We start from the raw sequence: 27,192 nt of genomic DNA, 5'->3' as shown, positions 1-27,192 counted from the left end.
CACACACACACACACACACACACACACACACACACACACACACGCACGCACACACACACACACACACAGAGTGCTGCTGTTGGCTGTTGTTTGAGAGGAGACATGAAAAGGCCTTTTGTGGCTGGGAGGTCAGCGCTGTTGACCAGTAGATGTGTGAGTAGAGTCCGAGCTTGGTTTTCCCACAGTCTCTCTGTCCACTCACGGCTTAATACCCTCGGTCAACAATAGAAGTGTGCCATGGGTGAACAAGCAGGAGTTTTATTGTCAGAGGACCAGAGCAGTGCGCCGTGGGGAAGATCTCAGGAGATTTATTTGACAAGCTTTCTGATCCGCTGCATTTTAGGGAAATTAATATTCATCATCACACAATATTTAAAATTTGTTGAAGCATCTTTCAGGCTTCTGGTCAGTTTGTCTGACGGATACAGTCGGACAGATGGCGGTCAGAAGTTTCTCCTAAAGAATACAATATTCAGTTTCTGTATTATTTGTCATATGTAGGTTAACACAACGTCAACGGTACAATGAAATGTACAGGATGAGAGAACGGCTCAGCAATAAAAGCAATAGTTGCATAAGATAAGAAAAAAATGATAATAAAGAAAGACAACTACAAGATAAAGTGACAATAAGATAAAAAGTGATGATAAAATAAAAGTACTGTATATACATGTGACAATTAGGATTAAAGGTAAGTCGCAGTAACAGTATTTCACAAATGTTATGAGAATGGAATGAGATAAATAGATAGCTAAATACATTTTAAATATATATATATATAGCACCATATACACAAAGTGGCTCAATATATATATAAATTAAGGACACCCAAGATACAAACACTGTGAGCAACAAATCACAGTCTGAATGACATTGAATCTGCAGGTGCAGCAGTGTGAATTTGTTGTTTATTTCAGTAATATTGAATTTATTTCTGTAAAATTGTCTCATGTGGAATGAAATTTAGAAGATGCATAATGATGACGGGTATTTTTAGACATTTTGCAAAGAATTTAAAGAGACAAAATGTTCAAAAATTATCCAATTAGTGTAATATAAAGTTGATTAATTATAAATTAAATCAGTAATGACATTCTTACTTGCAATACCCTTTCCCTGGATACCACCAATGCATTACATCCTGTTTAATTATTCCCTGGGAGCACATCAGGAGCTCTCCTGCTGGTGTAACTGGTGTAACTGGTGTGTGAGATAAGATAAGAGACTGACAGCACGTCATTATCAGGCTGATATATATATCTTTATCTCTACTGGTCAGCCTGTGACCGCTTCACCTCAGAGTAATTGATGTGATGTAAACCTCAGCTGTGCCTGAGTCACATGGCTTTGTTATGATAATTAGAACTCACTATAAAATTAAGAGCGGCTCCTCCAGAGAGCTCAGATATATATCGGATATAAACAGAGAGCAAAATCCATAACACTGCAATGACACAGGTAATCCATGAAGGACAACGGGCCACCGGAACACCCCTCTACATAATCCTCCAAAACAAACCACCATAACCCCCCTATTTCTATTTATCTATTTATCTATTTATATTTATGTATTTATTTATTTCTTATATCTATTTATGAATATAAATGTATAAATGTATCTATTTATATTTATGTATTTATTTATTTATATTTATCTATTTATAAATATAAATGTATAAATGTATCTATTTATATTTATCTATTTATTTATTTATATTTATCTATTTATAAATATAGATTTATAAATGTATCTATTTATATTTATCTATTTATTTATTTATATTTATCTATTTATAAATATAAATTTATAAATGTATCTATTTATATTTATCTATTTATAAATATAAATTTATAAATGTATCTATTTATATTTATTTATTTATTAATTTTGCCTTAATTTGATTTGCACCCTGACTGACTACCAGCCACCCCCCACCCCCACTCAAGCACACACGCTGTACACAGTCACATGATATTGATCTTTGCCCAGTTCTGTTGACTTTTTAGTTTTCTTTGTTTTCATTTATTTATTTATTTATTTATTCTTTTTTTTCATATTTTATTTTATTTTATTTGTTATAAGAAAAAAAAAAAACAAGCAAAAACAAAACAAAGAAAAAACGTCCTCAACTGGCCGGGCGTTGGACGTGCTGCCTCTCTACCGAGTTGGCTCCTCCTCCATCTCCTCTCTCCTCCCTCCATCAATGATGATGCTTATGGATAGATCTAACGTCCTGAGCTTTCTACCAGGCTAGGTATCCATCATTTGATGGCAGATAAATTTCATATTGTAAATTATGTGTAAATATATAAATTGTAACTGATGCTTTTCTTATCTTTTAGTCCAAAATATGATTTGTACACAAGGCCACTTGACACTTTGCTTGTGTCTTAATGCGTGTACATTTTTTTTTCCAGTTTTCGTGGAATGAGCTCTGGATTAATACAATTCAAATAAAGGCTGTCATGTTTCCTAATATGTAAAGAAATATTAAAAAAAAAGGAGGGAGATGTCAGTATTAGTATATATCGAAGTACGACTTCTAACTTGAGTATTATGTGCAAAAACATCCTGATATCTGTTGCTTCCTGGACCAACATCACGTGACCTTCTCCAAAATAAAGACGAGCTCAGGGCCCTTTTAAAATAATACATAACATGTCCTTTATTTATTAAAGGAAAGTCATCATTATAATGAGACTTTTTTTTTTTTAATTCTCGAATAACAATACATATATTTACACTTTGTTCATTAAATAAAAAAAAACAATCTGAAATCAGTGTTTTTTAATGATTGTATCTTTTTATTGTTAATTGTCAAACAAATGTTAGATTTAAGAGCCTAAATGTGATAACAAAACTGCAATATCAACAAAAATGTTAACATCCATTTGCACAAACATACACACCATCATCATCATCACCATCATCATCATCATCATCCTCATCATCATCATCATCATCATCATCCTCATACTCATACATACAATTTGGCATAGATCAAAACAGAAAAGAGAAATATTCTCAACAGCAGCTGTCAGTGTAAAACAGTACGGCAGATACTGTCACATTAAAGCAGTCCAAAGATAAACTCCACTGGAGTAAACACAATCCATCATCACTCCCCTCCAGCTTTAAACACAAAGGAAAAGCAAACATCAAATGTGAATCAAAGTCAAAGCAGGACAACCTTCAAATAAGTGAGAGCCTTTCGCTTTTACTACTTGTCCATCAATGTGATGAGACAATAAGGAAACCCATCGTGAAATGAGTCGGGCTGGAAAGATATTTCCTACATAGTGAGGGAGAGAGTCCCCTCAGGTGTCAAAGAGTGTCCGAGTCTCTACCAAGGCCTCCACACGGGGCCTCTGCTGCTGCTGTCCTGCAGCGAGGTGGGCCTCAGGGTGGAGCTCACTGGGGAGGAGCTGCTGGCTCTCTGGGCCTGACGATGGAGCTGCTGGAGGCCCTGCAGAGGAGCCACAGAGGCCTCTGTGTTGGATCCAGCGGACAGGAAGTGCACCGAGTCCCTCCAGCAGTGAGAGTAGCCCTGGTTGTAGTCGCTCTGACAGAGGCTCGGCTGCAGCTGCTGCCTCAGGAAGCTCACGGTCATCTCCAGGATGTCGGCCTTCTCCAGCTTGGAGTTGGGCTCCTGCTTGTGGAACTCCTTCTCCAGAATGACCTTGAGCTGCTCGATGCAGGTGTTGATGCGATCTCTGCGCATTTTCTCCACGGCAGGTTTTCTCAACTGGGGGAGAGGAGACAGGTAGGTGAGCTCATGATTCAATAAACATTTCTACTGTACAAGCTGATGCAAAACCCCTTCAGATCCCCGGCAGTACTCACCTTGATGCTGTCAGAGATGTGGTGAATGGAGGAGTAGTTGGTGGAGCAGGGAGCCATGTCTGTGCAGCTTCTTCTTATGGACCGCGGTGTTAGCTCTGATGTCCCTGGAGGGGCTGCTCCTCATTTTATACTGGGAGATTAGCATAACAAAGCCATGTGGCTCAGGCAGGGCTGTGGTTCCCACACTCTGACCAGTGGGACTCCCAGCACAACAATGGACGACACGTCAATAACTCACAGAGCGTGTATCTGTGTGAGGCATGTTTCCCAAGATAGGCTACAGGTGATTAACATGTTATCCAGCGGTCATCTCAGAAACTAATCATGGACTGAAGGTCTGAATTACATTGGTTAGATGTAGAATAAGGGGAAGTGAGCATCTTCAGAGGCGGGTGGGTGGCGGGGGGGTAACTACAATTAAGCACCAAAAGCTTCACTGCAATAAAACAATATAAACTGAAGGCTTTCAGTTTCTCTTCAAAGGAAGCTTCCCTTCCTCCAAAAAGCATTTTGGAAGGATGAAAATGACGTTTTCAGAAGATATATTTTGCAGCAGAACTTCGTTTCTTCTTCCTCTCCCATTAATTACCTCATGACCCCCTCAGATCTATTTTGTGCCCGTTTGGAGGGGTCGACCCCTATGTTGATAACCACTAATGTTTAAAATGAAGAAGATAAACTGAAAGAGAAAGGAAGGAGCAGGTAGGGAGGTCATCAACGTCAACTGGCTGCAGGTGAAACGTTTCTTTTTCCCACCTGTTGCTTTTCTTCATGTTACAGTTCACCTTTTCTCTGAGTTTCCTAACAGAAGGAACGTATGAAGAGAGACGGCAACGATCTAAAGAGAGACACTGATCTAACGCTGCTGCTGCTGCTGCTGCTGTCTCGCTTCCACCAGGCACACGTCGGTGACCGTGTGCTGGGCAGAGGAGGGAAACAAGTGATCTTGTGTGCACTTGACGTTTTGATTTAGTTTGTTGTTGTCATATTGTCGTATCAAATACATCAAACTCAGAAAGAAAGTAAGCAATGTGATATTAGAGAAGTATTTAATCTCTAATAATTGAAGCCCCATGAGGAGAACTGACAGGTAGCCTATTATATGTACAAGTCATGGATATGATTCTATTAATGTGACTTTATGTTAATCAGAATTTACTCCCAAATGGTCTATAACACAAAGGTCACACAGGTGTCAATGTTAATGACGGGAGACACCTGTAACATTAGGAGGGCATCCCTCTAACACCAAAATATTCACTGCTACCACGACAGATTATAGTTTTACAGTCTTAAAAGCACATTTTCTTTTAATATGTAGCTACATATCATCTGTCACTGTCAATATAAATGCTACTCACTGTATATACAGTATATAGACATATTTACAAGTACATACTTCAGTATTTATTTCTTTTCACTATTTGTACTGTTAACAACTTACAGAACACTTGACTTGTATATTCTATGTGTTATCTTATTGTTGGTCATATATATATATATATATATATATATATATATTCATAGTTTATTTATATATACACCTATTTTTTCACTACTTGTGTACATAACAGTCCTGACTATTCCTCACCTTTATTTGTCCAGATTCCTTGTTCCAGCTGTTATTTCTATTTCTTTGTAAGTACATTGAGAGAGATGCATAAAACCAGAGTTAAATTCCTTGTATGTATTTACAAATAATTCTGACTCTGATCACGGAGACTGTTAGCAAAATGTATCAGTGCATCTGTTACGTGCCGTAGTGTGTGCGTCGGAGTGAGCCAGCAGTGTTTTCCTCTTTCCTAGTGATTCAAGTGTGTTATTGCGGTGTTGTTGAGCTGTGGCTCTAAGTTGCGCTTTCTCTTGTAGAAAGTAGATTTAAGTTTGGTCTTTGTACACTTTTGTTTATTGTTAATAAACTGTATCATTTTTGTTTACACACATCCGTTGCCAGTCTCTCTCTTTCCTGGGCCCTTTCCTTAGCCCCCAACTTAACAATTGGGGGCTCGTCCGGGATTTCCACCCTGGACCTCTCGCACCCCAAGCGAGAATCATACCCCTTAATTTTTAAAGGAACTGTCTGTTATTTTGGTATTTGGACATAAAAACATTTTATAAAAGTAACTTTCACTTCAAGTTATGAATATTTAATTGATTTAGTTTTTTGTGAGGATTTTTTCTCAGACGCTGTGCTGCATGTTGAATTACGTGTGTTAAAACAAATCACAAATGATTGTTGTTGTTTTAGTCAAATATAAGTCACTGAGAAACTGTAGGCAACCTTTCATCATGAGCTCTTGTCTGACGTCTCCTGAGGGTCTGCAGACCCTGTTGTAAATGAACTGTGTCAAATCAGTGTCAAGTTAATGGCATTATGAGCGCGCTGGCAGCGTGCCTCTGAGGGCCTCCATCACTGGCTGGCCCCAGATGTGAAGCTGGCCTTGTGGGTCCAGTGTGAGTAGTCCCGTCTCCCCAGTTTCCCACCAGTCCCCAACATCAGGGTAAATGAGCTACAAAAGCCACGCCGCTCCTCAATGCTCTGCTGGGAATGTTAATTGATCTTTTGTTGCGGGACAAACAGAAACTCTGTGTCTCGGTCCATCTGGGAAAAATCAAGTCAACTGACTTCACTGCCCGGCGCAGAGCAGTCTGGCTGCCTTCAGCCTGTGTTGACTCTTTTAATTTAAGGTTTCAGACACCCGTCTACAACGCTGAAACAAGTACGCAAAGAAACGCAACAGAAATACTTCTCCATTCAAATATGTTACTTAGAAATCTGAAATAAATTAAATAGAATGAAAGTGCTTTAGTGATTTGTAAAAGACAATTACAGGGAAAACAAACTAACCTGAAATAACAAATAACAAATAATACAATTACAAATATTTAAATGAGGAGCCAGCACCTTGCAATCATACGGTACAACAGCAACACAACACTTAGGGGTGCAAAATCGAAACCGCGTTCAATGACGCACAAACCAAACCGTTGCACCGCTATTAAATACAGGCCCTCTAATTATTTGATGAGTTGCCAGAGACATAGAAGAGGCAAATATCTGAACATCAAGTAGCCTGCCTTATTTCATGTATAAAATCAGTGTTTTGGCTTCATATAATATAGAAATTAGGGCTGTCAATCGATTAAAATATTTAAGCGTGATTAATCGCAAATTAATCGTACATTTTTTATCTGTTCAAAATGTACCTTAAAGGGAGATTTGTCAAATATTCAATACTCTTATCAACATGGGAGTGGACAAATATGCTGCTTTATGCAAATGTATGTATATATTTATTATTGGAAATCAATTAACAACACAAACCAATGACAGATATTGTCCAGAAACCCTCACAGGTACTGCATTTAGCATAAAACAATATGCTCAAATCATAACATGGCAAACTGCAGCCCAACAGGCAACAACAGCTGTCAGTGTGTCAGTGTGCTGACTTGACTATGACTTGCCCCAAACTGCATGTGATGATCATAAAGTGGGCATGTCTGTAAAGGGGAGACTCGTGGGTACCCATAGAACCCATTTACATTCACATATCTGGAGGTCAGAGGTCAAGGGACCTTTTTTTTTTAGACTTTTTTTCAGACTTTTTTTTATATTTTTCAGAAATTTTTTAGACTTTTTAAAAATATTTTTCAGACTTTTTTCGGACATTTTTCAGGGACATAGACATGGACATGACAGTTTTTCCAAAATTTAGCGAGCCTCCTTCGCGACAAGCTAACGTGACATGGTACAATAGACATTGATGGATTTCTTAGGTTTTCTAGTTTCATATGATACCAGTATCTTCACTCTAGCTCTAAAACTGAACCATTACAACCTAAAAATCACAAGTTGCGTAAATGCATTAAAGAAATTAGTGACGTTAAAACAAATTTGTGTTAACGCGTCTATTATCACGTTAACTTTGACATTTGCTGAACCGTTGCACCACTAAAGACTTCCCTCCTGCAGCCTTCTGAGCAGGTTTGTGACCTGTTGATGTTTTTGGGGTCACATGTGGTGCTGTAAGTTTCCAGTACTTGTTTTCTTGCTCTTTATCTGCATATTTCAGTATATCTAAGTAAACATCTCTCTCGTTGCAGCATTTGAAAGCACAGAAACTGCCAATCTGTTAATTCACGTCCGTGTTTGGCTTTATTATCCGTCCTCTCCATTGATTTCATCGTAAACATGTTTGTGTGAATGTGTGCCTCCTCTGAAAGTCAGTGTGCACTACGCGGCTGCCGGGGGTCTTTGTCTACAAGTGTGTGTGAAGACGAGTTCCCCTCCCACCAGCAGCCCGAGAGAGAGAGGGAGAGGGAGAGAGAGAGAGAGAGAGAGAGAGAGAGAGAGAGAGAGCTCTGAATTCCTGCCATAAAGTCTCGGCCATCGCTCAGACCTGCGGCGGCGCAGAGCGGCTTCCCGTCAGCCATCTCTCTGTGAGTGTGATATCTCCCGTTTCCCACACTCTGTGCCTATTCACTGGGCCCGAGACGGGGGACAATAGAAGTGTGTCTTGTTACACATCACATTAGCTACGGTGTTTGATCTCCTGTTGAAGGGGGGGGGGACCGCTTCAGCCAGACCATCTGGCCCGGCCAACTAGACCCTGAGAAAGTCCCAGGCATGCCACACTCTCCACAACTTCTGCACACACAAAACAAAAAAATAGTTGTGAAAGACTTTTGTGGCACTTGAGACATAATTCAAGCAGCAGACAGCGTGCCACGACCACCACCACAGAAGTGGGACATGTGTGCCGGGTGTCACGCCGGCTTTTCTATTTTTTTGAACACCTGTGCACCAGTAAGGTCAGATCAGATGAAACTTTAATGATCCCTGTGGGAAATACTGGCGACAAGAAACCAAACCTTCCCTCTGTTTCTGAAGTAAAATCAGGTTATTCAGATATATATCGCACTGTAACTACAACGTCAAAATACTCTTCATGCATTCAAAATCATACTTCAGTAAAAGTATAAAAATATTAACAAAAAAATATAAAAAAGGAAATGTTGTCATTATGCAGGATTTCAGAATAATGTTTATTATATTATCAGATTATAGTGATTGATGAATTAATCTGTACATCACAAAGGAGCTAATTTGTTACCTAATATACTGCTGGGTAGCTTCATCTATAATAATTCATCCTCATTTATTAGTTGATTTATATTTTGTATTATTAATCTGAATCTGGAAAGTAACTAAAGTTATCAAATGAATTTAGTGGATTAAAAAATAATAAATATTTGCCTCCAAAATGTAGTGGGGTAGAAGTATAAAATGGAAATACTCAAGAAAAGTACAAGTACCTCAAATGTGTACTTAAGTACAGTGCTTGAGTAAATGTACTTAGTTACATTCCACCACTGCCATTAACTTTAGTACGACTATAATTTAAATGCAGTATTAATGTGCAGCTCTGAATAATGAACCTCTCAAGACATGAACATAGTATTATGTCGTCTTGACTTTGGTACCAGAATAAATACAATTTGTTCTCCTTTGCTCACGTGTTGCTGAAGAATTACTCCAATTCTTGAAATTATTCTTCAAAACGTAAAAAAGTAAAAGTGTGCACGCTGTTATGGCAACAAACAAAGTGGATGTGCAGAGTTCGAGTTACGCTGTGATAACCTGACAACGATCGCTACGGGAATCAACCCTCGCTTCTTATGGTGTTGTTCCCCTTGAGCAAGGCACACAATAGATAAACTCTCTGGTGTGACTGGATAGGAGTTTGTGGTCCGGACCAGAACAACAAACTCTACCTGCTGCCCGACATATACAGGAATGAGACGCTATACAGTCGATGTCATCGCTGCTCTCGCCAAAGCAAACAGACTCCATGCTGCTGTAGGTACAATTACAAGTGTTTTCAATGGAGTCCGGTGACGTTGGTGAAAGCGTAGACGGATACGACAGCTTCAGTTCCCCGTCTTAAAGGGCCGTCTGACTGCGAGGTAAAGCGGTGAAAATATTCTAAATATAGCGTACACTTAAAGTGATATGGATTTCTTTTAGGTGGCTGAAATACATACATTGTTTTACTTCTGTCTGTTTCTACTAACTCCATCTGCTGTAGGTAACACACCGACTACGGAGAAGTACCTCATACAACCACACTTTAAAATACCCGAACTATCCCTTTAACATCGGCACTAACACATCATCTACAGTTGTTTCTGTCTGACTGTACGTTGACCTCTGGAAGAAGTAAAGACACTACTATTGTTCATGTTTTGCAAAACTTCATGTGAAGTTTTTCAATTTATTTTTCAAGTTAAAACTTCTCAAAGAAGAAGACAGATTCTTTTAGTAAAAGATTGATGTCAACATATAAAACGCCTTTATAAAAGGTATTCACTGGAAGATGAAAAAACATCTATAATAAACAGTACAGGTACAACACATAAGCCAAATAATGGTTACACATATAGTCAGAATTAAGTATAATCATGATAAGATTTACAGTAAAGTGGACCCATGGGATCCATATTGTTGATTCATCAACACCAAGCTGATGTCAGTGATACTCAGTATCAAAGATAGACAGTTTAAACACATCAAACCGTGTCTCAGACACGTAGATTCAACCCAACGTGGGCGTTACAACAAGATCATTCAGTGATGTTTGCAGAACAAACAAACAAAAGTAGTTTTTCCCCACAAGAGTAAAGAGTATAATGTGTATACACACGGTGTACATGTTCAGTAAAACCTGAATCATTTCAGTCCTCCCAAAGGAATACTAGTAAAAAACACTCAACAATATTGAATCTCCTGCCAAAGCAAAAGGAAACAGACTTCAGGAAGTCTTCAACTTTGTGTCCATGACGTTCACAGACGTAGTTCTCTCTGTGGCGGAGGAGGAGGTGGTGCTGCCTCCGTCCTACCAGGGCCTCCACAGAGCGCCGTCGGCCTGGCTCACCCCCTTACTGGAGCTGAGCCGATGGAGCGGAGAGCCGGGAGGGGTGACGGAGCCGGGGCTGGACTCCTGCAGGCCTTGGAAGTGGCTGAGCAGCCGGCGGTGGGCCTGAGTCTGGACCTCGCAGTGGGACAGGAAGCTGACGGCCTCCTGCACGCAGCGGGAGTAGCCTTCGCCGCCGCCAGAAGAGGTCACGCCGGCTTTCTGCTGCTTGTGCTGCTGCCAGCCTCTCAGATAGGCAACGGCCATCTCCAAGATGTCGGCCTTCTCCTGCTTGGAGTCGGGCTGCTGCCGGAGGAACTCGGGGCCCAGCAGGGACTTGAGCTGCTCGATGCTGGTGTTGATGCGGTCTCTGCGCAGCTTCTCAACCATCGGCTTTCTCAGCTGAAGAACAGAAGAAAAACATTTAGGATATAAAATTGGACTTTTTTTTATATATTATATGAACACTATTCAACAAAAGGGAGTTCTTTATAGAAATGAGATTCACCTTATGAGCAGGAGTCAGGTGTTCCTTAGGATAGCTTGCTTGTCCAAACACAGTGGGCGCCATGGCTGTAGAGACAGAGCCGGTTGAGTCTGAGCTGCCTTCTCTCTGCCTCGGCCTCGTATTTATACACCCAAATCTCCATATGAATGTGTGGGTCTTGGGCTTGTTGGAGTTTCTCACAGTCCCCCGACCAATGGGAGCGCTGGGAAGGGCTTTGAGGAACGCAGGGCTGCCACATGCTCAATGAAGTGTTTATAGCCGCGGGGACAATGAGTGTGTCTCCGGGGAGCAGGTGGAGGAATAGACTGCGAGAGAAAGAGTGGGGTGGTGGTGGAGGAGGGAGGAGGGAGGAGGGAGGAGGCAGCGTAGCTGGGAGACTGACCCAGTGCTTGTGTTGATATGGGAAAGTGGTGACCCCAGAGGGAAGCACGCCGCTGTCTCATGTCATCTCAACCGCCACGTAATTGAGCACAAAGTGCCTCCGCCACCAGGCACACGTGGGTGTTACAGAGGGCCAGCCGGGAGAAAAGGGCCGACATGAAGCCACTTCCACCACGTTGACACGGCAGACTTCTCCTCACGGAGACGAGCAACAGTTGAGACGTCTCAGAGACGGAGAGGAAAAGAGACAGATCTGGGACTCAAATCAAATAAAAGAGGGTTATGTGTGAATTTATTCTTTCTTCCCACACACAGTTTGATGTAAATGTAATGAAGCTATAATACTTTGTTACAGTATTTAAGTATTTTTTGTGTACAGCGGAGTATTAGGTCCACACTGAGGGAAAAAAATAGAATAAAGTCAGAACTTTACGAGAAAAAAAGGTAATAATATTATGAGAATAAAGTCATAATATTATAAAGTAGTAATTAACGTGTTATTTTAGAGGGGAAATCGAGCAGCTGTGTGAAAATGAGGAACGTGGAGCATCTTGTGAAGTTCTACTTTAGTTTAGGTTTCACAAATAACCAAATACTTCATCTTTTGGCTCATCAGCACCACATTATCATCAGTATCAGGACCTGGAAGAGATTGTGCAAGAAACTGAGTTTATTTAGAAGAAAGAACCACACGGACCTGATGGAGGAAACTGACTCTTTAGAGGAGGAAATTACTTTTTTTCTGGTAATATTAAGACTTTATTCCCTAAATGTGGCCGTAATACTCCGTTGTATTTGTGAGTATCTGTATTTAGCTTGATTTTTTATTTTTCTGTCAACTTTTACTTTTACTCCACAACATTTCCCCGAAGCATCTTCATTACTCGTTAATATACTATGTGTTGCAGGGATGACGTATTTCTGTAGGCCAACCAGGAAGTTAGCATCGCCTTGGTTCCCTCCACTAAAACCCAACGGGATTGATCTGAGTTGATTTGAGTGTGAGTAGAAACACAACGAGGCCGTAAGGGAGGACGAGTTGGTTTGATGATGTTTAGTCGTCTCATTTAGACGCTTGTTAGCAACCGCCTTTTATTAAGACACATAAAGGCTTCAAACTTCACCAGTGGGATATTTACTGATCTCTTCAGCTTGTGTTAACCACAGACCTTATTTCAGGCATGTGACTAAAAACCAATTAAAGTAAACTCCATTTCTAACTGAGCGTTAGCTCTCGTTGCACTCTGTGGAGCTGAGAATAAAGGCGAGCACGCATGACGTCACATCCGTTGGATTTTCCTGGAAAAAACGTCCCACATTCGTCACATCAACGTCAGTCTACAGGCTGATAGAGGAAACCCAGAGAGTTGCGGAAGGTCTCATTTGTTTTTAAGATGATTTTTTGTAGCTTTTGATGGAGATGGTGTTGAAAGGGGGAGAGAGAGAGGATGACGATGACATGCAGCAAAGAGCCACCGGTCAGATTCTAACCCCGGCCGCTGTGGTGAGGACTCAGCCTACGTGGGGCCTTTTTTTAAGTCAGGTCACAACCTGTTCACACATTGGCAATAAAAACTGATTTAAGGTACTATATGTAACTTTTAGAAAGTCCTTGTTATAATGACACCGTTGGCCGTTGAGAGAACAGACTGCAGTGAACTGCAGTCAGCATCCTGTAGCTCCGTAGGCGCGAGCGATCCTCCTGGGCATCGGCCAAAACAGTGACCTGACATTACAATCAGATATCACCGTTATTATCTGTAATGTCAAATCTCCATGATACTAACTAGCTCGCCAAATTACTTCATCAGCTTACGTTACGAAGCAAGACCGTCCTGAGTCCTTTATATAGAAATCAGTCCACAGGCTGTTAAAGGCAACCGAGAAAGTCATGGAAGGTCTCAGTTTTTATGTTACATTACAATCTGTTCTCTCAATGGCAATACAAAGTGATTAATACATGTATACATTGTTACATATAGTCCCTTTAAAACACGTTTGTACGTGTAAAAAGTTACATACAGTCCCATAAATCGATTATCAATGTGATTAATTTAATCAAGAAAATAATGGACAGCTTAATCAACGATGGAAATAATCATTACAGTCGGACTGTAAACATCCTAACAGTCTCCACACTCTTAGCACATGTTCACACATCAGGCTAAACCACACACACACACTCTCATTCACTTTCCCTCCCACACACACACACACACACACACACACACACACACACACACACACACACACAGCTGGCTGACCTGCCTGCCGCTGGCCACGTCTCAGTCACACGCTCCCTTCCTGCCTGTGTGGAACGTGGGAGCCGCTGTGGTCCCCGGCTTCCCACACTTCAGTGTTAATGACACTGAGGCCGGCTGCACAAAGGAAGTGTGCCCCATCGAACAAAGATTGAGTGGCCAACCCCCCCCACCCCAACACACACACACACACACACACACACACACACACACACACACACACACCCAGGAACACAGTGCACAGTGCCGTCGACAGGGCTTCCAGGCACACCATCTGGACGGATCGGACGCTATTGTCAGCCAATCGAGCATGGGAGACGCTCACCGTGAGAATCAGAGAGGCTGAAATAGAGACAGAAAGTTAAAGAAGAAGAAAAGGGAGTGTGTGTGTGGAGGCTGGGAAACCTCGTGGAGAATTTGAGAAAGTTTGTTTTCTCAGTTTTGGGCCTAAAAATCATAAAATACATGAGATAAAAAAAAAAGTCCTCAAATGTGTCTCGTTTTGTCTGGAACTAACAATTAATTTCACTGTCGATTAATCTGACGATTATTTTCTAGATTAATTGTTTGGTCTATAAAATACAAGTTTCTCAAAGTCCGAGGGTTTTTAAATGTCTTGTTTTGTCCACAACCCAAAGATATTCAGTTTAATATGATATAAAAACAGAGAAAAGCAGGAAATCTCCACATTAGAGAGGCTGAAAACGACATCATTTTCTGCTTTTTTTTTTAATGAAAAATTACTTTTTGGAGATTATTTTTTTGTCGATCGACTAACTGATTAATCGTTGCAGCTCTAGTTGTCAAAGTGACACATTCACGCCACATTTAATAGTCGTTTGGTCTATAAAATGTCAGAAAAATGTCAATCAGTGTTTCCCAAAGTCCAAGATGACGTCCTCAAAATGTCTCGTTTTGTCCACAACTCAAAGATATTCAGTTTACTGTCATAGAGGAGGAAAGAAACCAGAAAATATTCACATTTAAGAAGCTGGAATCAGAGAAATTCCACCTTTTTTTTTTTTCAATTATCAAAATATTTGCCGACTAATAGTTGACGACTAACTGATTAATCGTTGCAGCTCTAGTGCTCTGAAGAGTTCACCTCCGCTGTCTGGGGGTGGAGGCAGAACGCTCAGAGACAGAAATCTCACAAACTGGGCAAATAAAAACAAATCTGCAACAGCGATAAGTGAGAACTTTGGGGTGAACTGACCCTTTAATAGATCACTTTAATCACCTGCCACAATATGAGACGGGTTACAACCCAAACAGCCTTCTTCAGGGTGTGTCAGTTGTGATTTTACGGGATCTTTTGCACCACTTTCTCTACATTTCTACATATAAAGTGGAAGTGAAGTCCATCCGGCTTTAGACTGAGCACCTTCGTCCACCATGTTGTTAAATGGACGTCCTTTTCCCTCCACGTTCCCACCACATATCACCCCCGGTTGACAATATCTGACTCGTTTTGGAGCATCACAGCTGAGCGACAACGGCCCGGCGAAGGGCCCCTCCCACCTGTTTGTTTAGATCGGGGGCCCATTGTACCTCATGAATTCAACTAATTCATTCACGTCCTATTGTCATAACGCTGCTCTTTGATTGGCCCAACGCTGTGAGAAGCTGCATCTCATTAAATGGATGGGAAAGTGGGGTATCAGTATATAAAGGAGGGAGGTCGCGGTGGGTGAAATCATAACTCTGAACGCCTCTCGTAGCCGACACGGTTCCTCTGGACTGCCCGGACACCATCTTTTCACCATGAGGGATCAGCACACAACGTAAGCTCCAACGGAGGAAACTCATCTTTTCCTTGGACTTTTTGTCTCATTCAAGGTCACTCAGGGGTCGTTGGGACGGTTTTGGTAGTTTTGGTTTTGTATCGTGATTCTTGAATGAAAGTGTCGACTGTTCTGGCGTTGTGGCGGGTGATTAAAGTCGTCCGTTAAAGGGTCAGTTCACCCAAAATAACCTTTTCTCACTTATTGCAGATTTTGTTTTTATTTGTCCAGTTTGTGAGATTTCTGTCTCTGAGCGTTCTGCCTCCAGCCCCAGACAGCGGAGGGCAACTCTTCAGAGCACTGCAACGATGAATCGATTAGTCGTCAACTATTAAATTAATCGGCAAATATTTTGAAAATCAATTGAAAAAAAAAGTCCAGCTTCTCAAATGTGAATATGTTCTGGTTTGTTTCCTCTTCTGTGACAGTAAACGGAATATCTTTGAGTTGTGGACAAAATGAGACATCTGAGGACGTCATCCTGGACTTTGGGAAACACTGATCAACATTTTTCACCTTTTTTCTGACATTTTATAAACCAACCCTACACGTATAAATCGGGTCGGTGTCCCATGTGCGCTCGCATATGGCTACGCTGTTCAGACACAAACTACACGGAAACACCGCAAACTTATATCTAGTGAAGCCCGTCTTGCAAAATAGTGTCAACACTTCCTGCTTCAGCCTCCAGACCGCGGCCAGAAGACACGGGAGTCTGTAGCTTTGGTCTCCAGGGCCGGAGTCAACGCTGTACTCTGCTCCTCTGCCTGCCTTCACTCACACACCGCGCTCGTTCTCACTCGCTCCACCTCTCACGTGCATGCACGCACACTACACACTGCAGAAGACGGGAGGCTGTAATTTTTTTCTGCCTAAACCTAAAGAAGTCGTGGATTACCGTGAACAACTACGTCTAAAACTGGTGTATTTTCTGTGCGTCCGGCATTAATCTGATGTGTCTGCTCTCGTTTCCTCCTCAGCATGTGTAAGATGATGGTTCTGGAGAGGAAGTGCACCGACAAAGCAGCAACGCTCCGCTCAGCTCTGGAGAGCCAACTCAACAACAACGGGGTGTCCAGCTCTGACGTCTGGGACAAGACCGTCTCCTTCTTCACCGTGAAGAAGGCCTTGATCTTCCACAACGGCTACACCAGATCCTCCAGAGAGGCCATGCGGCTGTTCCCGTCACACGCTGAGGACGTGGCGCCGCTGTGCTGCCAGTGAGACGAGGACGCACACAGGAAGACGACATGGAACGGGACTGAACTGTGTGTCTACAAGCTCCGTGGTGCTTTAAAGGACTTTAAATCTGGTTTTCTGCTGAGTGTTTAAGTAGACAAGATGGGAGATGTAAACCATATCCACGGTGATATTACTGGTCCACTGATGGGCCTTAAAATGTGCATTTCATGCCTGAAGTGCTCCTCGACTCTGGTCCCCTACAGACCACGTTGTCAGGTTATGTTAAACTATTCCTTTGTATAAAGGGGACATGTGTATGCCAATGCATACTTTAGATTTGTAAATGTTTTTTTACATTGTCTTATTGTTAGTTGTCATGTATAAAATGTGCAATACGTGCTTTCATATGCAAGTTGAAAATAAAGTAATATTGATGTTTTTCTACCATTCACAGTTTGAGTTGAGAATTATTTCCTAACAATAACAGATTATTTAAACTTAATGTGTTCAGTTTGGTTATTCATATAAGAGTTTGTATTTGGTTAACAGGGAGTAAAGTAAGGGAATAGGGGTTTATCATTTTCATATCTCTCATTATCAGTGTCTTAATGAATATTGCCCTCTAGTGGATATTTTATACAACTATACCACAGCAGCTGTTTCCTCCCCTGGACTCTCTGGTCTCAACACCTCAGAGGTCGGCTACAGGGCAAAGTTCCTATTAGAATAATTTACCCAAAAGTCCTTCAGGTTTTACTCCAATTTCCTCAGCGGCTGTGAAAGAGCAGAGCCAGCGTAGGATTATAGCACAGAGCTGAGAGAGTTCGCTTCTGGATCCACATGATCAGATTGATCAACAATTAATCGATTAGTTGTCAACTATTAATCGCCAACTATTTGGATAGTCAATTTGGCGTGGAGAGGAGGTTGTGTTGCTCTGGCTCTGTCTATTTGGCGTGGAGAGGAGGTTGTGTTGCTCGGGCTCTATCAATGTATTACCTTCTAGTCACGACCGGCATTCCCCGGAAAAATCACAAGCGGTGATCTCTGGGAAGTGAGATACAAAAAAACAACAACTGCAATCACCACTTCTTGCCAGAGGTGCCGCCAAAGAGAACTAAACAGAGATCTTTGAGATTTCAACTCTAAAATCTGCATTTTAAAACACATCTATTCTGCCTCTTAACGGTACATTTTACATTTAGACTTGTCACAGTAAAATAGGAGTTACTAATAACATTAACGATGGTTCTGTTCTAAGTCATGACGATGAGCTCTTTTCACCAGAGTGAAACTGAAGCAGCTAAACAGCATTCAGACATCATTCATTTTCCATTCACTTTTCTACTGCGACTCTTCGCCGAGTTAAAAACAGATGTGCCGTTTTAACGTAGGACAGCACGTTTGTGTAAAACAGCAGCTGGAACAGAAGAAGTTACCGTGGATCAGATTTTGAATTATTACGGCTTTATTAATCATAGGCTAAATTCAAAAAAGCAGACATTCAGCAACAAGTTGAACATTGTAGCAGCGGGAGTTAACAATAAAGTGGGTGATGTCCACACCATGCATTCAGCTCTGGAGTACAGGGACGCCGTTTCAACGGTCCGTGAGTTGAAAGTCAATCTTTGCTTTCCAGAAATCTGTTCTGACTGTATCGACACAAGAGTGTTAGAAATAAAACTACCTGCCGGGGAAGAAAACAAACTGAACAATTAGTCAAAGAAAAAGGTGTTTAAGGATATAATGCAGGTCTGTTTTATTATTAATTTAGACAGGTCTGATATTTCATTGCAACAGATGGAATCTTTCACAAGTCCAAAGTTCACTTTGTCACAAAGGCAGAGCTTTATGGGAAAAAAATAAACTTTTATTCATCCTTCTTTTCCCTTGTGAGGTTGATAAAAGAAACCTTTACACACACACTAAATCAAAAAACTCTCTCTTTGTCCGTCACTCAAATTCCAGTTAGAACCGACATGAAGACCAAAAACAGCAAGAGCCCCGAAGAAAAGGACCGCTTAGCTCGTGACCACGTGACACTGAAACCTTCTGCCATTTTTAAAACAAACTGAAACCAAACAAAGAAAAAAGGAAAACAAGATAAAATCAAATGCCACTCTTTAACACGTGGTGGGTCAAATCCAAAACATGTTTAGTTACCTTAACATTGCAACCCAATTTTAGGGGGGGGGGGGGGGGGGGGGCTGAAAGCTGAAAGAGTTTCCACCCTAAAACAGAATTCCCTTTTTATTCCATCAACCGAACAACTACTTCTCTTTCTGTTTTTAATGACCTCAGCCCGTTTCTCCGTCACAATCTGTCAGAACAACAGTGAAGCTTCAGGTTTGTTGGCGATAACGGCCGTCACGTCTCTGTTTTAATGAGCTCGGCGAGTCGTTCATCATCAGTCATCGCCTCCACACTGAAGCGGTCTGAATTCTGTTTTAGCGTGTTCCCCCCGTCCCGTCAACAGCTTCGTGTTTTTGTGTTAAACGTTACAACGTTACAGAGAAGTTGCCAAAAGTGGATGATTCTTTTTTTTTAGACTACACATAGTTTCTGCTTAAAGTTAATTTGAAGATGTCATACTGGGGTGGGAGGGGGGTGAGTAAGAGGCATGGTGTATACTCTGTGTGTGTGTGTGTGTGTCTGTTTGTGTGTGTGTGTGTGTGTGTGTGTGTGTGTGTACTCGGTGTGTAAAAAGAGAAAATCTTTTTTTTTTTTCAGCTGGTTGGTGTCCAACCTGTGTTAGCTGGGCTGTTGTGTGTTGGAGGATGTGTGTGTGTGTGTGTGTGTGTGTGTGTGTGTGTGTTGTGGGTTGAGGGTGGCCATCAGGGCAAAGAGTTCAACAAATCCTGCAGGAAGAGGTCCGGGTCTGCGATTTCCGAGAGGAGACCTGGAAGAGAAAGGTCAAGTTTCTTAATGACATTCACATTACAGTTTACAACTCACACCAGGCAAGAATTTAAAGGGGAACTGTTGTATTTTACATCAATGTTTTTGTGCAGAGAATGCAGTTTAGTTGTATGGGAACGTAACTTTAGGAGACGGGGCTGTATAATCAGGTGTGTATGTATACTGACCTACGACGTCACAGAACTCTGACAAGGACTCGGCGGGCATGAGTTCATCCTGGAAGGCCCTGAGCACGCGCTCCGACGCCTCAAAGATGGGCATGTCGTTGTGACGGACATATTCTGCCAGCGAGAAGGACCAGCCCCCCTCCGTGTTGCTGGTGGGAACTTTCTGCACGGCCAAAGAGAAGAAAAAGAGAAGTGAGGAAAGAGGTGGTGAGGTCAGTTGATGTAGTTTTATCAGATTTAATCTCAGCAGTTCTGATGTCAAAGAAAACTGTCGAGCTTTTGTTCAGGCGTTAACAATGATTCATTTTTAAACACATCTTTAACTTTACCAAGATAATGAAGACATACATCAAAGCATCCCAAACACATACATAGATTAATATCATCTGAATGATGTTTGTGGCATCAACATTTACCCTGAACATGTCGTAGACGAGATCCACCAGACCCCAGAAGAGAAGAGGCGAGCGATAGACTGCATATTCCTTTGGTGCTTTATCTGTGAGTCTGATAATAAAAGAGAGGGAGAGGATGAAGGTACTAAACTTGCACAAATACCGATCAATTCTGATGGTACGTGTTCACAGGCTCCGTCCTTTCCACCCATTCATTGTCTATGTAAGCAGCCGTGCAATGCATTCTGGTAGCATGGCGGCGCAATTCGAGAGACGGAGCGTCACGACGGCCGTTCCTGCATAAAGTTGAGGTCTAGTCTACTTTATGCAAATCACGGGCGTCCGACGCAAAGCGCCGCCTCTCGAAACTCAAAAATCATTAAAAATAAACGTTGTTGGCCCACCAAGCGTCCAATCCTTGGAAGCGGCGTGTGCCCTCGCGATAAAAAACGCCCCGGTGGACACGTACCATTAGTGACTTCAAGTTCAAGTTCCACAAACGATGATAAAAAAAGCTGCCTGTTACGTACATGAATAAAACTGGTAGGGTTAAACTAGCTGCCTCTTTATTTACATAAAAATAAAACAGAAGTTAAGAGTCCTACTTGTTGGTGCAGACTGCGGAGACCTTGCGGGCGTGTGCGTTGACCAGGAGTCTTCGTAGGAAGTATAAACGTGAACTCCTCCAGCGTTCGGGCGGCATGATGTGCATTGCCAAGATGGTGAAATAGTGCGGCCCTTCGACCTCGTACGAGCTCTCCACCCATTTCTCACACGGCTGCTCCTGGAAACTCTGAAGGTTCTTCTCCTCCCGGGACGTAGCCCTTGTACTGCAGCGACAGAGGGAGGGAAATACATGAGCTGCACCAGCTGAATGTTGGCTAATTTATGGTGTGTGTGTGTGTGTGTGTGTGTGTGTGTTTGTGTGTGTGTGCGTGTGTGTGTCATCTAGCAGCTGGTACATATTGAATGTGTGATGAGTCAAAATAAAAAGGTCCATACGTGTTGAGGACGTAGAGCACGGTGTGGATGATGTAGGGGATGAGGTGGATGTTGCTCTCCCGTCCTCCTCCTCCCGTGTCCACGCTGAACGATTGTTCCGTAGCGAAGCGGAGGAACAGCAGTTTGGTGTCGTGGATGTTGAGTTGGTACGTTGGCTCCCGCTGGCCCGTGCACTCCTGCAGATATGTGTTGTGCCTGTTCGCCAGAGAGAAATCCAGTCGGGTATTATTTACTGTGTCCCATATGAAGGAACGTTTTTCTGTGTGTGTGTGTGTGTGTGTGTGTGTGTTGGGGCGTGATTTTACCTCGCTAAGCACGTAGCGAAGGCTGATTCTGGCACATGTGGCCCCCACACAGGAAGCAGCCCATTGCACTTGGTGTTGGCGTTCTGGAGAGCAGCACTCTCCCACTCCTCTCGCCCACGAGCCAGCCTGCATTGGGGGGAAAAGGGAAAAATAAAAAAGTGAGGTTGCTGCAGAACGTTTTTAAAAAGGGCAGCACTGTAAACATCAGCAGGTAAATGGTGGCGTTTGTTGATACCTGACAGCTGCCAGATGGCAGTCATAGTGGACTATGTTAAAGTGCGACACAGTGCTGTAGCCCTGCTGCTTCCGAGGCTTGTTTTCAAAGTCCTCCAAGGCCACACGCTTCGTGAAAGTGTAAATACCCAGGACTTTGGTTGGCTGGGATGAAACAGACAAAGAAACGTTGATTCAAAACACCACAAGTGGATTTAACACACAAGAAGAGTCCTACTCAGTCCTTAGCTGGTATATCACAGTGTCTGCTTACAGTGGCAGCTGATACATAAAACACTTTAATCCAAACTGAAGTGCGTTTTCTATAATCCTGGATGTGTACCTGGAATTTGTAACCTTCTCTACAGATACAGCAGGTCAAGCCCGGCTCCTCTATCAGCTCCTCCATTTGCTTCAACAGTGAGGTCTTGGTCACCACCTGACCCTTCTCATTGGTCTGAAAGACAAACACATAAACCACACATTCAAAAAATAAATCAACAATGCAACACTGGGATGAGAGAGATGCCAATGAACATCATTTAAAAAACAGGGAAAAGTTAGATAAAGGGAGGAACAGGGTACCGTCATGCCCAGTGTTCCCAGAGCTTTCTGTCTCATGGCCATCGCCATACGCTTCTTCTCAGATCTGGTCTCCCGGCGGGCCGCTTCGATCTTCAGGTTGACGTCGCTGTGCTCCCTCAGAGCCTCCAGAAGGTTTTCCGCCAGCGTGCCGATGCCTTCGTCACTGGATACCTGCTCCAGCTTGTGCAAGTTGGTTATTGAATCTGTGCCAATCAGCACCTGAACAGAAGATAAGAAGACATCCAGTCATGTTGGGTAGGTAATGGGAAGTAGGTGAGTATTGTTGATGCAGAGTTTGTGAGCTGAGTCTAACGGGTTTAAATGGTTTACCTCGTAATCACTCCTCAATACCGAGGTTATAATAGGTTTATAAATCTAAATTAGTTTCTAATTTTATTTTAGTTTTGACTTTGACTTTGAAACTGAGTTTCAGTTTTTCAGAAAGGTTTTACTTTTTATATATTTGGTTTTAATGTTACAGTAGTTTTAGTTTGTTTTTGTTCGGGACAAATAATGAAGTATATAGTTATATACATGCAAAATACACGGTTGGACCTCCGTTCAGTTTCTGTAGTTCAAAGTCACGACAGTTGACAGAAATTCATGCCATCTCCTTTTTTCGGTAGCTAAAGCACTAAAACTGAAATTAATGCACTTTTATTTTGTTATTTTATTAGTATTTTAACCAGGAAATATAGTTTTTGTTTTTCTTAAAGGATATAGTTTTTAATTTCTTTCAGTTTATCAAAATATTTTTCGCTGCTTATTTTTGTTTTAATTTTAGCTAGGGCTGCACGATCACAGCCAAAATGATAATCAAGATTAATTTAGATAAACATTGAAATCACAATTATTTATCACGATTATTCATTGATTTTAGGGATAAAATAATTTTATTGCACCTTCACATTTAAATAAACAGACTGCTTTGTGCTACATTCCTGCTAATGTACAAATCTTTGCATCAAAATAAGACACTAAAATTCAGTGCATTTTTGTTTTGACGGGCAAAACGAGTAATATACAGTATATATATATATATATATATACGTAGGTACATACGGTCCTGGTGGCTGGCTGTTAGTTGATCATGTTCATTTAATTGTGGGAAGCCAAAATCGTGATTGCGATTACTATTGGAATGATTATGCAGCCCTAGTTTTAGTTTACTATAATGACCCTGCTCTATACATGGGAACATTAATGATATTTAGTACCTGTGTGGGGGGATGCTGGGTAGCCAAACCACGGAGTAATCTGAGAATGAAGGGGAGAGCTGGTCTGGAGAGGAACTTCTTCCAGATGTCTGCATCCAGACTAATGAGAGAGGGCAGAACAAGATTTAAACAATCAAGCACATACAGTATATTTAATTATATCAAAAGGTATCGATAGACTTGATCTTTGGGCACTGGGAGATGACCTACTTTTTGGCGTTGGGGATATGTTTCTTCATGTAGTCCAGGGCACTCTGTGTGATTCCTTTCTGGAGAATAAGGTCTTTCAGCTGATGGCCGTTGCTGTTATTTTTGATCCCAGAAGCGATTTTACAGAAGCAATCCAAAAACACTTTGTCATCTGCGCTGTGCTCCTCGTCGTACCTTAGAAAACAAAGCCAGGGGTCAGTTTTACTTCATCACACACTGTAATACCCAAAAACACTGTGAGAAAGCTAAGTGATTCCCACTTGTCAAAACTGCAACACGGTTTGAAGCGTTCCACCAAGATCCTCATCTTCTCCAGTTCACCGAAGGACAGGTACGGGATGATGCGCAGCAGACCCTGCAGCACGCTGGGGTTGGAGCGCACAAACGGGGTGTTGATCTGGTCCAACAACATGACCAGCTGATCTTTGTCTCCTGTCAGCAGCAGGTTACCCTGCAAAAGACAAACCAGTGGCCGTTTGAGTTACATGCATACAATATTTACAGGTTTTGATATTATTAGGATTGTCAAACGTCTGAAAAAAAAATCTGATAAAATAGATCTGAAAAAAAAGATCTGAAAAATGTCGGACAAAAAAAGTCTGAAAAAAAAAGATCGGAAAAATGTCTGAAAAAAAAATTCTATAAAAAAAGATCTGAAAAAAAGATCTGAAAAAAGTCTGAAAAAAAAGATTGGAAAAATGTCGGACAAAAAAAGTCTGGAAAAAAAAGATCTGAAAAATGTCCGAAAAAAGATCTGAAAAAAATGTCCGAAAAAAAAAGTCTGAAAAAAAAGATCTGAAAAAAGATCAGAAAAAAAAGATCTGGAAAAAAAATGTCCGAAAAAAAAAAAGTCTGAAAAAAAAGATCTGAAAAAAAATGTCCGAAAAAAAAGTCTGAAAAAAAAGATCTGAAAAAAGATCTGAAAAAAAGTCTGAAAAAAAAAGATCTGAAAAATGTTGGATAAAAAAAGTCTGAAAAAAACTCTGAAAAAAAAGATCTGAAAAAAGTCTGAAAAAAAAAGATCTGAAAAAAGTCTGAAAAAAAAGATCTGAAAAAAAAAATCTGAAAAATGTTGGATAATAAAAGTCTGAAAAAAATGATCTAAAAAAAAAAAGATCTGAAAAATGTCCGAAAAAATGTCCGAAAAAAAAGTCTGAAAAAAAGATCTGAAAAATGTCGGACAAAAAAAGTCTGAAAAAAAGATCTAAAAAATTTCGGACAAAAAAAGATCTGAAAAATGTTATTTTATTTTTTGTCCCTCAATGTGGCCCTAATACTAAAGATGCTTACCTTGTCCTCTGAAATCTCTGCATTGGCTTCGTCCAGAATGATCTCCATGATGCTCAGAACTTGCTCCGCTATGGAGGCTCCACCACTGTCCTTACTCTCCTGTTCTGCCACTAAAGCCTGAGAGGGAAAAGGACATTAAAACAGTTTTCTAAAACATTTATAACCTGTATTAAAAAAAAAACCCACAATTGAATTGGGTAAATTGAATTGACCTGCACCAGAACCCCCCTCCTCCCCACCACAACGTCACACAGTCGCTGTAACACTCACCAGGTTCAGAGTTCCCAGCATGACGTTGAGCGTGTTCATCTCTGGTTTGACCAGCTGCTGCCTGTTGATCTTCACCTTCACACAGTAACTGAACAACTTCAGCAGAACCTGTGAGTGAGACAGAAGTTCACGTGTCACTCTGCAGCTCTGCTGTCGGTATTTATGAGAGACGCACGAGAGATTTTCTGCTGTTGTCTGAAATGCAAGACGATCCAAAATAAAACTTTGTGTTGTTTAAAAAATAGACACTAATGTGAACCAAGTTTTCTTCATATGGTCTGGAATTTCTTTTTCAGTGGTTTATTAACAGCCACGCTCCTCTTTGTACAGAGTAAAGGATTAAAGTGAAAAAATAATTCATGTTAGCTACAGGAAAGAAATGCTGATTGGGAAAATCTGATCTCCTTCAATCACAAAACTCCGTTGGAATCTGTTAAAGGTACTTTATGTAACAATTTACATGTATTAATTGCTTTGTATTAACAGTGTGTGAACAGACTGTAATGTAACTTAAAAACTGAGATCTTCCAAGACTTTCTCTGTTGCCTATAACAGCCTGTAGTCTGATTTCTATGTAAAGGAAATTGTTTATTTTTCACATATTTTAGTTATTTTTTGGCTATTTTTCAGACAATTTTCACATATTTTACAAATAATTTTGAGTCATTTTTCTTTTCTTTTTTTTTTTAGATATTTTTCACTAATAATTTCCCGCCATTTTTCACATATTTCCGAATGTTTTTTCATGCTTTTAGACTCTTTACAAATATATGTTATTTTGTTTAGTTTTCACATATTTACAGCCACTGGTGTTATTAATAACATTGATTCTCTGAAAGTTACATATAGTACCTTTAAGACTCATTTTATTATTTATGTATTAAATTTACAAACGTGTTTCTGTATCCTTTGAAGGTCAGAAAATAAAGATTATAGTCTTATTGTTGAGTGCTTACAGTGAGCAGATGTCTTCCTTGTTTAAAATCTTTGATTCCAGACAGCCGGCTGAGCATACACTCCAGTCCTCCACACTGAGCCATGACTCCTGCCATCTTGTACACCTCCTCATCATCCTCCTCTTCATCTGTAATACGGTCAGGTAAAACATGTGATGAGACACTGCACATTCATCTTTTCCATTACTCTTTCAAGAAGGTATAGAATAAAGACAATTATGAGGACAAAGAGCATGTCCTCGAGGCTACTGGTGAACAGCGTTATAGTGAATCTAACCTGTGGTTGAGTCCAGTGACTCTATGAACTCCTCAGTGGCGTCTCCCAGCAGACCTCTCATTCGATAGATGATTCTCATTGGCTCACCCTTTGAAAAAAAAAAAGCCAGCAGGCTCCTTGAGTAACAGTAAAGGCTTTAATACACTGCCATCATAATCAGAAATACTTGATTTGATCTGCAGCAGAGTTTTCTGTGAGCAGAACGCAGATCATGTTCATTTAATTTTGGGAAGAAAAATGTTTTGATCGCGATTAATATTGGATTAATTGTGCAGCCCTACTGATGACAGACATTTAGAGTACTATAAACATTTAATGACAATCTGCACAATTCAAGTTGCTCTTCAAAGGGTCAATCATTCACGGTTAAACTCACCTCGTTTGTAGGGCACCAGACCTTCTTGTAGACCTCGGCCACAGACAGATCCAAGCTAATGATTTTGTTGTTCACCAGAAGCTGCGGAAAACAGAGTGGCATCAAATGAATGTCTTGGAACAGGGTCAACTTT

At 41.1% G+C, this 27,192-nt stretch overlaps 2 protein-coding genes and 1 pseudogene across 20 annotated transcripts in view; all 3 read right to left on the bottom strand.

The window, feature by feature from the left end:
• Positions 1-2,977: 2,977 nt before the first annotated feature.
• On the bottom strand, positions 2,978-4,090 carry her12 (hairy-related 12). The gene is made up of 2 exons (XM_037773295.1): positions 3,845-4,090; positions 2,978-3,746 (listed from the first exon to the last, which is right to left on the bottom strand). Exons 1-2 carry the CDS (start codon positions 3,899-3,901, stop codon positions 3,345-3,347), a joined length of 459 nt encoding a protein of 152 aa, XP_037629223.1. The 5' UTR covers positions 3,902-4,090; the 3' UTR covers positions 2,978-3,344.
• Positions 4,091-10,085: 5,995 nt separating this feature from the next.
• LOC119490066 lies at positions 10,086-11,866 on the bottom strand (annotated as a pseudogene).
• A 6,461-nt stretch (positions 11,867-18,327) lies between these two features.
• Positions 18,328-27,192, bottom strand: part of ubr4 (ubiquitin protein ligase E3 component n-recognin 4) — a 67,241-nt gene continuing 58,376 nt past the window's right edge. For 12 of the 19 annotated variants that reach the window (XM_037773163.1, XM_037773169.1, XM_037773175.1 and 9 more), the window contains 17 exons: positions 27,060-27,140; positions 26,684-26,771; positions 26,407-26,534; positions 25,451-25,645; positions 25,181-25,297; positions 24,151-24,341; positions 23,891-24,064; positions 23,681-23,780; positions 22,464-22,682; positions 22,222-22,335; positions 21,901-22,043; positions 21,666-21,791; positions 21,361-21,555; positions 20,964-21,188; positions 20,380-20,470; positions 19,964-20,126; positions 18,605-19,776 (listed from right to left, as the gene is read on the bottom strand). In XM_037773163.1, the coding sequence (XP_037629091.1) occupies positions 19,712-19,776; positions 19,964-20,126; positions 20,380-20,470; positions 20,964-21,188; positions 21,361-21,555; positions 21,666-21,791; positions 21,901-22,043; positions 22,222-22,335; positions 22,464-22,682; positions 23,681-23,780; positions 23,891-24,064; positions 24,151-24,341; positions 25,181-25,297; positions 25,451-25,645; positions 26,407-26,534; positions 26,684-26,771; positions 27,060-27,140 (2,415 nt within the window). In that variant the 3' untranslated portion in view covers positions 18,605-19,711. Of the gene's footprint in view, positions 19,777-19,963; positions 20,127-20,379; positions 20,471-20,963; positions 21,189-21,360; positions 21,556-21,665; positions 21,792-21,900; positions 22,044-22,221; positions 22,336-22,463; positions 22,683-23,680; positions 23,781-23,890; positions 24,065-24,150; positions 24,342-25,180; positions 25,298-25,450; positions 25,646-26,406; positions 26,535-26,683; positions 26,772-27,059; positions 27,141-27,192 lie in introns of all 19 variants that reach the window. The other 7 variants (XM_037773174.1, XM_037773176.1, XM_037773178.1 and 4 more) reach the window with 2 other exon arrangements.

The sequence above is a fragment of the Sebastes umbrosus genome, chromosome 6 (assembly GCF_015220745.1).
Source record: "Sebastes umbrosus isolate fSebUmb1 chromosome 6, fSebUmb1.pri, whole genome shotgun sequence".
In the NCBI taxonomy this organism is placed as follows: domain Eukaryota; kingdom Metazoa; phylum Chordata; class Actinopteri; order Perciformes; family Sebastidae; genus Sebastes; species Sebastes umbrosus.
The sequence above is the reverse complement of the archived record's forward strand: the minus strand, read 5'-3'. Positions and strand labels throughout refer to the sequence as shown.

Excerpts from the sequence above, each read along its gene's own strand:
- her12 (XM_037773295.1), bottom strand. The coding sequence starts at position 3,901 with ATGGCTCCCTGCTCCACCAACTACTCCTCCATTCACCACATCTCTGAC. Across the intron at positions 3,747-3,844 it reads ACATCTCTGACAGCATCAAG|TTGAGAAAACCTGCCGTGGA; the intron begins GTGAGTACTGCC and ends CCTCTCCCCCAG.